General features: G+C 39.0%; 1 protein-coding gene across 1 annotated transcript; it reads left to right on the top strand.

Annotated features, from left to right (window-relative positions):
• The first annotated feature begins 2,345 nt into the window (after positions 1–2,345).
• Positions 2,346–17,908, top strand: LOC140158881 (potassium/sodium hyperpolarization-activated cyclic nucleotide-gated channel 3-like). Its single transcript, XM_072182143.1, has 8 exons — positions 2,346–3,543; positions 4,387–4,819; positions 5,506–5,655; positions 6,424–6,642; positions 14,209–14,355; positions 15,000–15,243; positions 15,978–16,278; positions 17,008–17,908. The coding sequence occupies exons 1-8, from the start codon at positions 2,477–2,479 to the stop codon at positions 17,105–17,107; spliced, it is 2,661 nt and encodes an 886-aa protein (XP_072038244.1). The 5' UTR covers positions 2,346–2,476; the 3' UTR covers positions 17,108–17,908.
• Positions 17,909–18,682: the final 774 nt, after the last annotated feature.

The following is an 18,682-nucleotide window of genomic DNA, read 5'->3' as shown; positions in this document are numbered from 1 at the left end:
GTTTTGACAAAGGTTACATGCCAGCTCAGTGGAAGTGTGCGCATGTCATCCCATGCTACAAGAAGGGTGATAAACATACACCTGGAAACTACAGGCCCATCTCACTGCTGTGTATTATGTCAAAAGTGATGGAGAAGCTCGTTAGTAAGAAAATGTGGAAACACCTGGATGAACATCATCTGATCTCCCTCGGCAGTTTGGTTTCAGGGCTGGTCACTCTACATCAGATGCTTTGACTTATGTCTCGCAATGTCTTGCCAACTCACTCAACAACAGAGAAGAAGCACGGGTCGTCTGCCTTGACATCAGCAGAGCTTTTGACCGTGTGTGGCACACTGGTCTGCTTGAGAAACTTTCTGCACTAGGGTTTTCGGGTACTCTTCATGCTTGGCTGACAGACTATCTCACAGACAGATCACTGAAGGTCGTCCTGAATGGGAGGAGTCTGGATCGAAAAAATCAATGCTGGGGTACCCCAGGGCTCCATACTAGGCCCTCTCCTGTTTATCATCTTCATTGACGACATCTCACAAGATCTGAACAATCAGTCCATCTTGTACGCAGATGATGCTACCATTATGTCCTTCATCAAATCCAGAGAAGATAGACTTCCTGCTGCAGCATCTCTCAACCGGGATTTGGCCAAGATCGAAACATGGGCTAAGACATGGAATGTCCTGTTTGGTGCTGCCAAATGTAAAACCACTACCATCTCCAACCGAAGAGATGCTGATGGCAACCATCCACCACTTCACTTTTTGGTGTAACTCTTGAAGAAGCTGAAAGCGTGGACCTTCTAGGTCTTACATTGAATAACAACTTGTCCTGGAACCAAGTAGTCACCAAAATGTCAAAGACAGCCGGTCAGCGACTGGGACTCCTCAGAAGAGCTTCGCCCTATATTCTACCTGCACAGAGAGCCATCATCTACAAGGCCATGATACGATCAAAAATGGAATATGCCAGCAGTGCTTGGACTGGTGCAACTCCCACCTCACTAGCTCAGCTTGACTCCATCCAAAATAGAGCTAAGCGTGTCATTGGTCTGCCAACAAATGAGTATGAAGATCATCGTATTCAGCCATTGAGCCACCGCAGGGCAGTTGGAGCAGCCACCCTCTTCCATCGTATGTTTTACAAGGAGGCCCCTGAGTTGTTATGCCAGCTGATGCCAGACATCCATGTCCATGACCCCAGGTTGCGACGGTCTGTGAGATCCCATGACCTAGCAGTGGAAGTCCCAAGATCAAACCTTGTCAGCCATGAAAGATCATTTCTACCATCTACAGCCCAATTATGGAATTCTCTACCTGCCCAAATTCCAGCCATTAGATCGAGGGCCAGCTTTAGCAGGAGGTTAATCGCTTTCTGGGTGCATCCTCGTCAGCAGCTTCTAAATGATTTATTTGTCTCTGCTGTTAATGCCCAGTTATGCCATGTCAAAAAAAAAAAAAAAAAAGGGTGCATGCCACTAAATCCGCATGTGAAGCGGTTTCCGGTAAAAGTTTATCACGACTATAGTCCCAACTTTGCATAAAAAATGTGCAAAATCGGTACAATATTAACAATTTTAGTGTTGCAAATCGTGTTTTGCTAGAACTTGTGAATGTGATCTCCACTAATTTGAACAGAAAACGCGAAAATTTGAGTGATGTTTACGATGATGAGCGCATGAACACACGAGGTCAAAACGCGGTTAGCAGTCAGACGTAAACACGGGAAAATCGGGTCTTATATAGCGCTATTTTTCTCAAAAAGTAGACCTAAAATATGGTGTCATTTTCAGATATGTTATGCAGAATTTTGTTCTGATTAAAATGATATCAAAATATATATTTCAAAGTAAGACGTAACTCGACTTATAGCCTAAAACGTGACCCCTGTTTTGCACGTAAAGTCTATGGAAAGCTATTTGGTGGCATGTACCCTTAACAAACACAAGACAAAACACAATTAACCTGGACCTACTTTTCGGCGTAGTGGTAAAAGCCTAACAATTCCCGTCGATTACGAGCTGATCAAACTATACTTTATTGCTTTCATGAAAACTAACACGATTCATTCAAATTTGGTATACCCACCCGGGATACCCACGGCACGAGAGGCTGATATATTTTGGTCAGGCGCTATTTTTAACCGGGACTAATAATACATGGTTACACCAAATGCAAAAGGATTTAGTGTTATGCCCCCTTATGATACGCCTGGGGGTGCGTCGGCACCATCGGCACACGCATGCTCGCAAAACAACGTGTTTCGCGTCTTACGCTGTCATGGACGCGACGCGCAAACTAAGCGACCAAAGTGGCTGGGCACATGCACCCAAACAAACAGAGCATAGGGCAGTGGGTCAACAATCATGACAGTTTAACTTCCCTAGCCAGCTATAAAAAATAACCATCACAATGTAGAATTTCTGTCGACAAGAATAGCAACCTAAGCCCCAGCCCCTGTGGGCCATAACGCTATCACAAGCATGGATCATCCACCTGGACCAAGTCAACAGGATCCATCGGGATCAAATCATCGGGGGCTGGGTGCTGTAAAACTACCAAAGCTCCCAACGAAGAAAAACATGGTATCCCCTTGCTCCGAGGACATGTTGCATTTGTACACCGATGACATCGACCACCTGCCTTATTCTGCTGCATCTATCGACGATACCACAGATAATAAACCTTTTCTCAACAGAAAAACAGATAGTGAGGTGTTGATTGATACAACGTTGCTAGGCTCGGTGAAGGAAGAGACTCAACCATCGACATCCTCTTATGATGTACCAACTGTCACTGTGGAGGATGAATCCCAACTATTGGCTTCCCACTCTTATCATGGAAAGACTACGCTGGATGTTGCGACAGGTAAAGAGACAAAGAGGTCAAAATCCATTGAAGGTCGTACGAGAAAGGAGTTGGGTGCTGTAAAACCACCAAAGCTCCCAACGAAGAAAAACATCGTATCCCCTTGCTCCGAGGACATGTTGCATTTGTACACCGATGACATCGACCACCTGCCTTATTCTGCTGCATCTATCGACGATACCACAGATAATAAACCTTTTCTCAACAGAAAAACAGATAGTGAGGTGTTGATTGGTACAACGTTGCTAGGCTCGACATCATCTGATGATGTACCAACTGTCACTGTGGAGGATGAATCCCAACTATTGGCTTCCCAATCTGATCATGGAGAGACTACGCTGGATGTTGAGGCAGATAAAGAGACTGAGTGGTCAAAATCCATTCAAGGTCGTACGAGAAAGGGTTTTGGCACCAAAGAACACAAAGCAAATATTCCACCAGTTGCAGACAGAGATGGAATTCATGAGAAGAAGAGTCGTAGTGGTGAACATGGTGAAGGGTTGACGGAATCGGGTATACTGAAAGATAAAAGCTTCGTCCGGAGACGGATCTGGACCATGTTGTCACCAACAGACAGTAGACTTTCCATGAAGTTGTTTGGAAGCCGAAAGGGAATACAGAAAGAGAAACGAAGATTGAAAGCCGCGGGAAATCTTATAATACATCCATGCAGTAAATTCAGGTGAACATTTAGGCCTTTATAATACTAATAGTTTGATCTAACGATCTTAGTTTTTTCACACGTGTTTGTAGATTTTTTGTATCCTCCATGCGCTCCCATCTGCCATCATTTTAGGCCCCCATTTGTACTGTCTGCCACTCTGCCATCGCGCGAGTAAACGACACAGAGCCACGTGAAAGACTATGAAAGGACGTTATAAATACGGGAAAAAGATGTGTGTTTATTAAAAAGTATAAACAACGATTGAAAACTGCGGGAAATTCGTTCGCTCGCTTCACTTATTAGCCTCACTCATCACTTACTCACCCTCACATTTTGATCACCACCGTTTACATATGCACTCACTCAGTGGTCTTTGAAGAATTTCATGGGAGTAGGCCTAATTGAGGTTGTCAATTAGGGGTCAAAATATTAAATTGGAATCATAAAAGTAATTAACTGGACTCACGTATTCGAGAGGCTACGGTATCGCACCTTATAGCCTGCATCTTCAGGCCTTCTGTTGATCTGGTGGCAATTGGACATCGACTTGCGACAAGGTGGTGCCAGAGGTCGTTGATTTTGAGTCAATCTGCTCAGGAATGTTTTTGATTACAGAATTGTAGGCCCTGTCAAAATATGGCGCAGACCACCTCCCCTGTTTAGTGAAGGTTGTTCTTTCTTTGCAAGTTTGCATAGATCACTTCCTTTGACATAAGGGTCAAAAAGTTTGGGCCTATGGGGGGGTGTTGAGCCCAAAACAACAAAAAATAAATTAAGCTGTAACGACTACTCTGGCTGCATGACTCACATTACTCACTCACTCATTGTTCTCAATCACTCATTGTTCTCACTTTGCTGCAGGTTTTATTGGGATTTGATCATGCTTTTCTTAATCGTATTCAACATCCTCGCTCTACCAGTCGTCATTACCTTCTTCAAACAAGGCGACCTTAGTCTTTCTTGGATCCTTTTCAACTGCTTTATGGATACTCTCTTCATGTCGGACGTCGTCTTCAATTTCCGCACAGGCTTCATGGACAACCAGTCTTCTGAACGTGTCATTTTAACCCCCAAAAAAATTGCCATACATTACTTGAAGACGTGGTTTGTTGTGGATTTCGTCTCGTCCATTCCAATGGACTATATATTTTTGATGTTTGACGACAATTCTCGTAGCAGTCATATCTATGAAGTCTCGACAGCACTTAAATTCCTTCGCTTTATGAAGTTGCTCAGTCTCATACGGTTGTTGAGGTTATCACGTCTGTTGAGATTCGTAGGCCAATATGAGCAGGTAAGACTTGGGGCGCGTAATTTTTACATTTCGTATTGCAACTTAAAATTACATAAAATTGATCAATTTATGGAGGGGAAAGGAAATAAGTCCAGAATATAGCGCGGTGTTTCCCCTTTTTATCTGCAACAATACTATTGCATAATGATCTACTTCAAAATTCTACTATAGGCCTACAGGCCTAACCAGGCCGTTGCAACTCATATACTAGCGCAATACAAAAAGGTGGCGACAGCGTCGGCTTTCCCTGTGTAGGGCCTATTACTGTGCGCCTGCGCTTAAATGGCGTCCGATGGCGTCGCCAACAGGCACCAAATTGATTCATGGGCGGCGCCATATTGGAAAAGTAAAGAAAAATGCTGCTGCCACCACGATAGTACTAAAAGCTACGTAAAAAAAATATGCGTAGTGCTGTGGAGACTTATGCTAATTAAAGCAAAATGCTGCTGCCATCTACGTCCACATGTTGCAAGCGTGACGATCGCTGACTTCACATCGATGAACGGAGTTGCGATTCCATCGCACTTCGTGCTCTATTCTTCTTCCATGGCCTAACAATAATTTTTTTTTCCATTCTGATGAAAAATACTTATTATATTGTTGTTGTTATTGTTGTTGTTTTTGTGTGTGTTTGTGTTTGTTTCTTGGTTGGTATTTGATTGTTTGTTTGTTTTCAATTTTCTCAGGTTTTTAACGTCGCCAGTGCTGTAATTCGAATCTGGAATTTAATCATGATTATGCTTCTTATTGGACATTGGAACGGCTGTCTACAATTTCTCGTTCCTGTTATTCAAGATTTCCCGCCATATTCATGGGTAGCAATTAACAGGCTACAGGTAAGTCATCCGGCCGGCGATGTCCAGTGTTCTTGACGCCAACACGAAGGCCTGAGACCAAATAATATTATTGATCAAAGAGAACTAAGAGAGGGATGAGAGCATTTGGGAAACCCGGGTTTTTTTTTCAGTAAAGGGTGGATTGGAACAAGAATTTTTTTGTAGGATTCTTATTGTAAGAAAATCGGGAACACACATTTTTGAGCGAACGTAAAAAGGGACAGTGGTGTAGCGTGGGTCATGGTTGGGGGGGTACCGACCATGGGGAACAAGGGTCTGATTGGTGGGCACAAGCCGTTTTTCAGCTATTTTCCTTTGGGATTTTCGAAATTTTGCAATCGATTGGGGGGAGGGGATGGGCCCCCTTTCCCCTATGACGCTACGCCACTGAAAAGGGAACGCGCAATTTTTGTTCAAAATCAATATTATTTCCCTGGCATAAATATCGTTGATGACGTAAATTGATGACATGGGCTAAATTATTGAAATTTTGAATTGAATTTGACTTTTAAAGGTCAGTACTTGGAAATTTCACGTAGAAATGTATAACTTGGTAGCTTTTTATTGAAAAAACACTGCCTCAACAAAGTGGATCCACTAGGAATTACAAACGTGTTACTCTTATAAGATATTCCCATAAGCTGAATTTCTGATCTTTTCCATAATTCCTTCACTTGTATTGATTCCCATTTTTAACACAGACTGTATTCTAGTAATAATCGAACATCATTTTGAGAATCATCTATTTCTCATTACTTTTTATTATAGAATGCCCCCTTTTGGGATCAATATTCATGGTCTCTATTCAAAGCGATGTCACACATGCTATGTATCGGGTACGGGCGATTTCCCCCTCAGTGTGTGAGTGATGTATGGCTTACTATGGTTAGTATGATATCTGGAGCTACGTGCTTTGCTCTCTTCATCGGTCACGCTACCAACCTGATTCAATCTATGGATTCGTCTAGTAGACAATACAGAGAAAAGGTAAGCAGATTCTAGTTTGTCAAATGTATTTTTTTTTTATCATTGCATTAAGGGGGTACTACACCCCTGGCCAATTTTGTGCCTGTTTTTGCAGTTTTCTCAAAATTATAGCGCATTGGTGACAAGTAAGATATGTATATTATAGGGGCAAGGACTACAACTACTGCACTGAAAATTCAGCAACTCAAGGCAAGTAGTTATTGATTTATTGATCAAATATTGGTTTCCCTCATTTTTGACTGTAGCTCCACAACTGTTGTCTGTGCTGAAATAAAATTTCCAGTGCAGTAATTGTAGTCCTTGCCCCTATAATATACAAATCTTACTTGTCACTAATGCGCTATAATTTTGAGAAAAATGCAAAAATAGGCACAAAATTGGGCAGGGGTGTAGTACCCCCTTAAGTAAACGAGGTTAATATTCATGTAATTTGCACCACTTTGTGATTTGTAAGTCGCACTGTGTGCATCCTATTGTTGATGTCATATTATTCTGATACTGAATTTTTATCGCTAATGATAGCAATGCTGTGCGTACTTGCTCTTATGTAGATAACAATGATGTACATATAGTTTATCAATGGTGTTATCTTCTGTAGATAGCAATGCTGTATGTCGTTTATCAATGGTGTTATCTTCTGTAGATAGCACTGCTGATGTACGTAGTTTATCAATGGTGTTATCTGCTGAAGATAGCACTGCTGTACGTAGTTTATCAATGGTGTTATCTGCTGAAGATATCACTGCTGTACGTAGTTTATCAATGGTGTTATCTTCTGAAGATAGCACTGCTGTACGTAGTTTATCAATGGTGTTATCTTCTGTAGATAACACTGCTGTACGTAGTTTATCAATGGTGTTATCTTCTGTAGATAGCACTGCTGTACGTAGTTTATCAATGGTGTTATCTTCTGTAGATAGCACTGCTGTACGTAGTTTATCAATGGTGTTATCTTCTGTAGATAGCAGTGCTGTACGTAGTTTATCAATGGTGTTATCTGCTGAAGATAGCACTGCTGTACGTAGTTTATCAATGGTGTTATCTTCTAAAAATAACATTGCCATACGTAGTTTATCAATGGTGTTATCTTCTGTAGATAACACTGCTGTACGTAGTTTATCAATGGTGTTATCTTCTGTAGATTGCACTGCTGTACGTAGTTTATCAATGGTGTTATCTTCTGTAGATTGCACTGCTGTACGTAGTTTATCAATGGTGTTATCTTCTGTAGATAGCAGTGCTGTACGTAGTTTATCAATGGTGTTATCTTCTGTAGATAACACTGCTGTACGTAGTTTATCAATGGTGTTATCTTCTGTAGATAGCACTGATGTACGTAGTTTATCAATGGTGTTATCTTCTGTAGATAGCACTGCTGTACGTAGTTTATCAATGGTGTTATCTTCTGTAGATAGCACTGCTGTACGTAGTTTATCAATGGTGTTATCTGCTGAAGATAGCACTGCTGTACGTAGTTTATCAATGGTGTTATCTTCTATAAATAACATTGCCATACGTAGTTTATCAATGGTGTTATCTTCTGTAGATAACACTGCTGTACGTAGTTTATCAATGGTGTTATCTTCTGTAGATAGCACTGCTGTACGTCGTTTATCAATGGTGTTATCTTCTGTAGATAGCACTGCTGTACGTAGTTTATCAATGGTGTTATCTTCTGTAGATAGCACTGCTGTACTGTTTATCAATGGTGTTATCTGCTGAAGATAGCACTGCTGTACGTAGTTTATCAATGGTGTTATCTTCTAAAAATAACATTGCCATACGTAGTTTATCAATGGTGTTATCTTCTGTAGATAACACTGCTGTACGTAGTTTATCAATGGTGTTATCTTCTGTAGATAGCACTGCTGTACGTAGTTTATCAATGGTGTTATCTTCTGAAGATAGTACTGCTGCATGTCTTTTATCAATGGTGTTATCTTCTGTAGATAAAACGTTATCAATGTCAAACCAGGTCTCTTCGATATGCAGTTCAATAAGCTTCCACCTTCGCAACTTAGCGCGTATCCGAATGTTTCTAGACCAAGCTGCCTGTCAAGATGCAGTTCGAGCCATTATAACATCTAGGCTTGATTATGCCAACTCCCTGCTTTATGGTATTACATCGAAAGACTCAAACAGACTCCAACGTCTACAGAACCGTGCTGCCAAGCTCATCTTCAAGGCAAAAAAGTATGATCATGCCACACCTCTCCTTCGCGAACTCCACTGGTTACCAATACCTAGTCGCATCCATTTCAAACTGTTAACCATTGTCTACAAATGTTTCATGGACTCAACAACATCTCCATCATACATCACTGAACTAATTCAGCTTTACATTCCCAGTAGAAGTGGTTTACGCTCTGCGCAGGACACCAGGCTTCTCATTGTTCCACATACACGCACTCTAACTGGCGATAAAGCCTTCTTTGTTGCAGGACCTTTTCTTTGGAACAAACTCCCTCGCCATATCCGCCACTCTCCAACGCTGGCAAGCTTCCGGTCTAATCTAAAGACTCATTTATTTGATATTTGATTTGTTGTTTGTTCTTGTATGTTTTTTCTTCTTTATTTTCTCTTGTAAAGCGCTGTGATACATGGTTTTCTTTGTAAGAGCGCTATATAAATGCTTGCATAGTATAGTAGTATAGTATTGTTATCTTCTGTAGATAGCACTGCTGTACGTCGTTTATCAATGGTGTTATCTTCTGTAGATAACACTGCTGTACGTAGTTTATCAATGGTGTTATCTTCTGTAGATAGCACTGCTGTACGTAGTTTATCAATGGTGTTATCTTCTGTAGATAGCACTGCTGTACGTCGTTTATCAATGGTGTTATCTTCTGTAGATAACACTGCTGTACGTAGTTTATCAATGTAGTTTATCAATGGTGTTATCTTCTGAAGATAGCACTGCTGTACGTAGTTTATCAATGGTGTTAGGGATGAAATCAAAACTCGACCGGCGGTTGACCGCCGGTTCCGCCCGGTTCCGTCCGGTTACCATTGTTTAGAACAATAGCAACCGGACGGAACCGGACGGAACCGGCTGTCAACCGCCGGTCGAGTTTTGATTTCGTCCCTTATCTTCAGTAGATAGCACTGCTGTACGTCGTTTATCAATGGTGTTATCTTCTGTAGATAGCACTGCTGTGCGTAATTTATGAATGGTGTATAGCATTGCTTTAGGGGCGCAACACTAAATAAGCGTCCCATAGGATAACGTGTGATTTTGGCCTACTTCGAGCGCCATTCCTGGCGTCCCTGCAATACTTGGAAAAATAAATTTGGTATCAAATTAAAGCTCTGTTTCTGTAGATTCCAAAACATTTGTCGGCATATATCGATGACCGTTGACTTTTTTCGCTATTTCGCGGTGCAAAAATATGGCCTAAAAATATACTAAATTCACCACTCACATTTCAAAATCGGAAGTTGTCTTCATCCGCCACAGAGAATTGCTTTTGAGATAAAATGTCCGGTTTTTCTGCATTTTATCATTGAAGACACTTGTCGAATTCATATGAGCTGATATTGAGTGATTTAAAGTGAACATGTCGGTAGATATGGTCGCTACAATCTCATACTCACTATGGACTATATTAGCCGAATTTCGTTCTTACATAAAATGCGTCAGATGATGGTGGATGCGATATCGCTATTTTTGACGTCGCCATTGGATTAACACATAATCATAAAATCTTCACAAACAATTCTAAATTTGTTATGTGGTGTCAAAGCAAAATTATCGGAGTAACTACAGAATACCCCTCTCGGGGGTATAGTTGTGTAGTTATGCCAAATTATCTTACTCTAAAACCGTTGGGGTTCTACAAAGTACCCCACTGCAAGTATGTTAATTGTCCATTTATAATCGCTAACCGTGTATTGTGAATGGGGCTGTCAGCCCTGTATCTTCGCCAGCCTCGTACGTCCGTGTTGCGTGTCCTATGCCGCCTGAAATGCGTAGTGATTTAGTGTTGCGCCCCCTTATAAGGATTTAAAAGTTTTCAAAATCCACCTTTGTCACTTATTAATTAAATTAGAGAAAATTTGTAGCTCAACACCGAAAATTTCATGTCTCTGCGACATTTCGTTCAAGAGAAATGTTGTTTTAAAGATCAGTGCCGAAACACGGAAAATCGCATATTTCGACTTTTCCTCCAATATGCGAGAGTTTGCACAAAACTCACTAAACTAGTGACAGACAACAATTTAAGCACGTCTTTGATCCAAGTTTAATTTCATTTCTAGATTATCTGTCTTGCCATTTTGTTTTGGAAAGCACTTGTTAATGAGTGTGAAGTATAAACACCCCCCCCCCTGTTTCAGTAGTAACAATTATGGTCTTTTTGCATAGGCCTACTGAATATGCAGCAAAACGGCTTCATGCAGATTAACAATGCCTATTAACTTTAAAACCCATTTTTGAGCCTTTTGAAGATTTTTGGATACAATTTCTAGACTTTGCAGGCGCCTGCTCGGCCAATAAAGCATTTTTCCCAATAATAATTCATCAGGGTGACTTTTCGTAATCCTTGTTTATCATCATGATTGAAATAGAACACATTTCATGACGCGCATTTCTTATTTTACGCGAAGAATGTAAAAAGAACGCGTTCATAACGACGGCCTTTACAAGGGGGCGCAACACTAAATAAGCGTATAGGATAACGTGTGATTTTGGCCTACTTCGAGCGCCATACGTAGTTTATCAACGGTGTTGTCTTCTGTAGATAGCAGTGCTGAACGTTGTTCATCAATGGTGTTATCGTCTCTGTAAATAGCAATCAGTCCTGATATAACAATGTTGTACGCAATTGAATGGTGTAATATTCAGTGGAAAGCTTGGGTGTGCGTAGTTTTTCAGTGATCAACGGTATTTTCGTCTATATATACCAATGCTGCACGTAGTTTATCAACGGTGTAGATATCAATGCTCTACATTGGGAAATATCACTGGTGTTATCTTCTGTAGATATCACTAGGTATATCACCTCAAAAATAAGGGCAGCAGAAACACGTTATTTAATGTTTCTACATGAATGACCTTTATTAAAGCAAAAAAAAAAAAAACCGAATTGAAATCGGTCAATGCATTGTGACGTAGTGTCAATTTTAAGATGCTCATAAATGGAATGCAAATCTGCCACAAATTGCTATAATGACAAAATTGGCACATTTCGAGATTTTGAAGGTTTATTTGGACACTTGCTTGAAAAAGCAACGTTAATTTAAGTATCACAGGTTAATTGCCTATCTTTTTAACTTCGTCAAAGAAAACAAAATTAAAAAATCTATCATTGAATAATTATAATAAATTAACCAAATATACTATTTAAGCAATTCCGGTCAATCTGCAGACAAATAAAAGTTGAAAAAATGACTAAGTTCATCTAATTAATATGCAAAATTGATGCCAAAAGAAAACCGTACATGATATCAGGGTGCGGTTTTTTTCACAAACATATGTATACAAAGTTCTTTCAATTGATAACAAAAAATACACAAAAAGTAATCAATTATGCAAATTAGCTTATTACAGCTAATTATGTATTTATGATATTATTATGTAAATTATGCATGAGTAATTTTGGTTTTTTTTCGATGTTTAATGAAAGTCTTTATATTTATCATGAATTTGTCAAGTATGAACCTGTTATGATGTTGAGTAAAGAATGTGCAGTTAATTACTTTAATATAATACAAAAAAAAAAACTTCGACATTTTGACGGCGTCTGGAATAGAATTTTCATTTTTTCTGTAAATATGGTATGTGTCACCATTGCTCAAAGCCAAATCCGAAAAGTAAAAATAAAAATTCATTTGCAATGAGACTTAAAATTAACATTTTGTTATCTGGATTAACATGGGAAGAGAAACGGTAAACGGAACAGCCCCTCTATTATACCGCGTATACAAAAATGGTGTGGCCTTGGACACACACAATGGCTTAGAGCTATTGTGGTTTGGAATATTACTCCCTTTAAACTCACTTAAAAATGTTTTGTTTCAAATCGTTTTTTCCTCAAGTGTGCCATTCGTTGTCGACGGAAATAATTTACATGCTTAGAAAGATTAGTATTTCAGCTAAATGGTGGTAGATCTTGATTTTTCAAAAGGCCTATATTTATTGATTTATGAGGGATCTTCAACAATCCATAAAAATAGGTAGTAGCTCTTAAACGAAGCAGTATTTATTTTAAAAAAACCGATGGTAGTCACAAAAAATTCAAACAATTGTGATAAATAGCACATATGAGGAAATTAATTTTTCTGCATGGATGTTTGCCAAAATTGAACAACTTTCATGCGCGCGCTTTTCAATTTACTGTTATGCTTGCATGCACAGTGTGGCAGAAGTATTGTGCAGCCACTGTGACATGCCTAATATCACTGATACACGTAGTTTATCAATGGTGTTATCTTCTGAAGATAGCATTGCTATGCTCTACGTGGTTTATCAATGGTGTTATCTTCTGTAGATAGCACTGCTGTACGTAGTTTATCAATGGTGTTATCTTCAGTAGATAACACTGCTGTACGTAGTTTATCAATGGTGTTATCTTCTATGGATAGCACTGCTATGCTCTACGTGGTTTATCAATGGTGTTATCTTCTGTAGATAGCACTGCTGTACGTAGTTTATCAATGGTGTTATCTTCTGTAGATAGCACTGCTGTACGTAGTTTATCAATGGTGTTATCTTCTGTAGATATCACTGCTGTACGTAGTTTATCAATGGTGTTATCTTCTGAAGATAGCATTGATATACGTAGTTTATCAATGGTGTTATCTTCTGTAGATAGCACTGCTGTACGTCGTTTATCAATGGTGTTATCTTCTGTAGATAGCACTGCTCTACGTGGTTTATCAATGGTGTTATCGTCTGGAGATAGCACGCTTCTTTTTAGTTTATAACTGCTGTTATCTCATGTGGATCTAGCAATTCTATACGTAGTTTATCAATGGTGATATTAAGAGCTTGCGAAATGACGTTACTTTAACTTTAACTTTAACGTCTAGAAGATTATAGAGGATTATGTATTCAAAACCAAGGTGGTTTTGAATACATAATACTCTATAATCCTCTAGAAGTTAAAGTTAAAGTTAAAGTAACGTCATTTCGCAAGCTCTCTATTATCTGCAGATAGCACTCCTCTACGTAGTTTATCAACTTATTAATGGTGTTATCTTCTGTATAGCACTGTTGTATAATATATCAATAGTTATGTGTATAGATAACATTATTATCATCGGTGCTATCTTTTGTTGATATTTTCAAGTTCAAGAAACTGGTCCTGATGAAACTGTTTCAATACCGGTAGTTGATAATTGGTGCTATATCTTCTGTAGGTAGCATACACAGAGTGCAACTGCTGTATGTATTTTCTTCAATGGTGCTATCTTTTGACAGTAGATAGAGCTATATAATATATACGGTATATAAATTTAAAATTAGCAATGCTGTGCATTGTTTTCTGTTTCATTGATTAAGTTAAGTACGAAAGTGTCTATCTGAGTTAAGTTTTTAATCTGAACTAAAATTTATATCTTTTACAGGTCAAACAAGTTGAAGAATACTTATCTTACCATAAATTACCAAGGGAAATGCGGCTGAAAATAACGGATTACTACGAGTACCGGTACCATGGTAAAATGTTTGACGAAAGCCAAATATTCAATGAAGTTTCACAAAGTATACTTGAGGTAAGTATGATTACCCCGGTGTATTGATACTATAGTAGTTATCACTAGCGTAGCCAGTTTTCCAACAAAATTTACCCCAATCATCATGATCATGGGCCAAAATAGTGTAAAATACCCCATTTTTGCGCGATACGCGAGTACATTGTCCCAATAAAGCACCTTTTTTGGATGCTCGAAGACTTTACAATGTACAGTCTCTATATATGTATATATTCCACCGATAATACCGAGTTAAAATGATGCAAACGGGAATTTTTCGTCGTCTTTGCCCCTAAAACGTTTTATTTTGTCACCCCTGACCAAGAAAGCTGACTACGCCCCTGTCATGCTGGTTAAGTAATACTCGATTCGCTGGCAAACTAATTTACTTGGTTAGCATGGTTAAGCACATACAAGATGATCTCCTGCGACCATGAATTAAGCACAAAACCCAAAAGCAATTGTATCATCACGACGAATGAATAGTGCGAAGAAATTATCTATCATACACTTTATGTATGCAACATAATAGGAAAGATAAAAATATCTACATAACAACGAAATTCTTGTTATTTGATAATAGTTTATATCCTCGCATGTTCATATTATTCATATACTACTCAAGCTTGTTGTTTTTTATTCACCAATGGTTTGATTTTTACCAGGACGTGGCAAACTACAACTGTCGAAGTCTGGTCGCGTCAGTTCCTTTCTTTACAGATGCCGACCCAGCCTTTGTCACCAGAACAGTATCTTTACTCAAATATGAACTTTTTCAACCTGGGGATTACATTCTTCGCGAAGGTACATTTGGAGATCGGATGTTCTTCATCCAGTCTGGTATTGTGGATGTCATTTCGCCCGAGGGGTACATCCAAACTACACTCAGTGACGGCTCGTACTTCGGTGGTATGTAGCATCCAATCATGATTTTGAAAAGTGTGTGTTTAATATACAGTAAGCCAAAAAATTAAGGTACCAGTTATGTTCAACCCTTGTATATCCTAACCAAAGACAGATATGTCAGAATTGGAACCAGCAGCCAATAGCTGGATCTTTTAGCTCGAATTTAAGATCTCATTTGTTGATATTGTTCAAGAAATAAAGACACGACGATCCAAAAACCCAAGGAAGAAGCCAATTTAAAAGTTGCAGTTTGCTCCTTTGAATGCCCTATTGATTTGTACACAACGCGTTCGCGAACAAGTGAACTAGCGCCGTGTTTCCATTGATCAGCACGTTAAAACAAAACTAGCGTCGTGATTTCATTGATTCTTCATTAGGTTTTAGATCACCGTTTCTTTCATTCTCAACCAATTTCAACAAATACGATCTTAAATCAGAGCCGAAGAGTATAGGCATTGGCTTTTTGTTTTATTTTTGATATATTTGTCTTTACTTAGGATATACAGGGTGAACACAACTGTTACCTTAATTCTTTGCCTTACTGTAAATACATATTAGTAGATCTGACTTCTCGGCAGACCACTTTCACAGGGATCGGCTCTGATGGCATACTCGTACATGTCGTAGAAATAGTACTAAACTGATTGTGTATGATATAATTTACCACAAAGTATATTCACCATGTTCAAAACCATTTTATGTGTACATTTTTCTATACGTCTTTATTGTTTACTTAGAAATTTGTCTGCTGACAAAACTTCGCCGTACAGCCAGCGTGAAAGCTTGCTCATACTGCTGTCTCTATTCACTTTCTGTGGACAATTTCTTCAACGTCCTCAAAGAGTACCCTGCAATGCATAAAACAATGCACGAAGTCGCCAAAGTACGACTTGGAAGACTGGGAAAAGAGTCTGAGATAGAAAACTTGGATGATGGACTACGTGCTTCAGCTCAACTGGATCAGACACAAGTGATGTTTAATATTGCTCCGAGTAGAACTGCGGCGTCTAGTGATAGTATTACCAGAAACGCGCATAGGTAAGCATTCCTACACTGTTAAAACACTTTGCAATTATCAACTAGGCTATGAACAACTGTTTGGTAAAAATATTGTATTGAAAGCAACACAAAATATTTTACCCAACCGCAGTGTGTTGGGTTAAAATGTCCCACAGTGGCGGCGCCAGGATTTTTTTTCGGGGGGCATGCTCCTGGAGCAGCTGCTTCTGGAGCATAATTTCGGGCCAAAATCTCACAGAAGCTTTCCTCCCTCATTTTCAACACTGAAGCTCTATCACTACTTTTGGGCTCGCCAATTCCGAGGGCCACAGACAACGACTACATGTACCAATGACGGGCTCACAGACTCAACCCGAGTTCGGTCGTTCAACATGATACGCACGGCCATTAGTAGCCGCAGTCTGTGCGGGAGTCTGTGGTCCTCACGGACTTGGCGAGCCCGAAAGTAGTGATAGGGTTTAATGCCGACGGGATTGCTGATCATGAGGGGGGGGGTGTGCTTAGATGGCTTCTAATATAATAGAGTCGATGCCGGCAAAAACGACAGGAAAGGGTTATTTGTGACTTCTTTTTAACAACGGTAAAATGAAATAGGGATGACAAGGGTGGCTTTTGCAACTTTCTTTAAGGGAGCCACCCGGAAGCCATAGCCGAACACTGCCTTCGCTACACTACAAGCTACTACAGCTGACGATTTGTTTCTTAAAAGTATACCCGTTTTCGAATGCTTTCTTGATTTTACTTCAGAAACGTTGCCAACGTTCCCCACATGCACAAGCAGAGACTCTCAATTTTTGACGACCCAGAGAAGATTTCAAGGGACTCCGAGCGAATGATAAAATTATAAACGTCCAAGACCAGGAAGGACGCCACGGAGAGAGCGACCATCAAGACCAGGAAGGACGCCGCCATACCTTTGGACCTGCATCAACGCCTGACGGAAAAGTTCACCCTAAAAGTTGAAATGACTGATCACATCATATTTGGATTTGTACAAATGTTTGACTTGGAAACCGATTAGCAGTTATTGTATCTGATATGCGAAGTGACTCGCGAAAAGGATTTTTTACTTTCACTTTTTACATTAATCTGATCTGACTGGATAAATATATCGTAATTGATTTTATAGTGTGTAATAGTTTTGCTATTTATACTTTATTTTGTTGTACAACATGTATAGATAGACCACTTATTTCACCGATAATTAAAACAAGTACAAATATAATATTCAACACGTCAGTAAAAGTAATCCATTTTTAAATAAATATCTGTTATCAAAGTTGTCTTATTTGTTTTTGTCTTCGATTTTGTCAATAATGTAACTATTGTGAACACAAACGTGTATTTTGTTCTCATCATGCACCTGAAGAGAAAAGAATCCTTGAAAATTGAAAGAACCCCAAAATGATTTTATGTCCTTATGGTTCTTCTAACCTTTCCAGAACCCTTTTCGGTTCTCCAAGGGTCCATTTAAATGTCTATTTACAAACTTTATTGCAAATATACTACGGTATGGGGAGAACGAATATCTGAATTTAAGTTAAAGATGTATAGCTAAATTCAGACTTACTCCGTAAAACATCCTATTATTCCTGACCGACCCTAATTTTGAAAATCTGGAAAACATTTTTTTATTGTACAAAAGAATACGGTTTCCCTCGAAATCCGCGGCAACGCGGCCGCGCCGTTCCCAGAAAAAAAAATGGAGGTCACAGAAAAAAAATTGGAAAAAAAAAAAAAAAACGATGTTAGGGTTTTGAATCACAATTTCAAAACTGATGGTAAATTTGTTTTTGTAATAGATGCACTATATAGTCCTGCACATTATGACACCACAATGAATCCAATGTGACCTCAAGAAGTAAAGCAATTGAATAGACGAAGGTCCAGTTTTAAAAGTGACAAATTGGCCTATACAAGGCGCAAAAAGATTCCAACAAGCGCAACGAAGAGACTACACAGTTTCTTTAATCAAACTTTATTTAAAGCAGTATTTATTTCAGTTTTTACTTCTCTGTACTTTTCATAACTTGCATTTTATTTGTCAGCTCTTTTGTTTCAGTAATATTTTGTTCCTTTTGTTTTAAAATAAAGGCACACACAAATTTACCACTCTCAATATGTCTAGTCCGTGGAGGTTTGAATAGGCCAGCGTGTCACTTTTAAAACTGGACCTTCGTCTAATCAAATGCTTGTAACTTTGCTTCTTGAAGTCACATTGGATTCAATGGGGTGTCAAAATGTGCCGGATTAGATAGTAAATCTATTAAAAAAACAAATTTACCCCAATATGGTTCAGTTTTGAAATTGTAATTATTTTTTCAAGTGTAAGGATACTTTCTTGGAGCAGTATATTTTATTTTAATTTTACAAATTTGGCTAAAATACATCAAAAAGCAAAGTAAAATTACAAACAAAAGTG

This window comes from Amphiura filiformis, chromosome 8 (genome assembly GCF_039555335.1).
Source record: "Amphiura filiformis chromosome 8, Afil_fr2py, whole genome shotgun sequence".
Lineage (NCBI taxonomy): Eukaryota > Metazoa > Echinodermata > Ophiuroidea > Amphilepidida > Amphiuridae > Amphiura > Amphiura filiformis.
The sequence above is the reverse complement of the archived record's forward strand: the minus strand, read 5'-3'. Positions and strand labels throughout refer to the sequence as shown.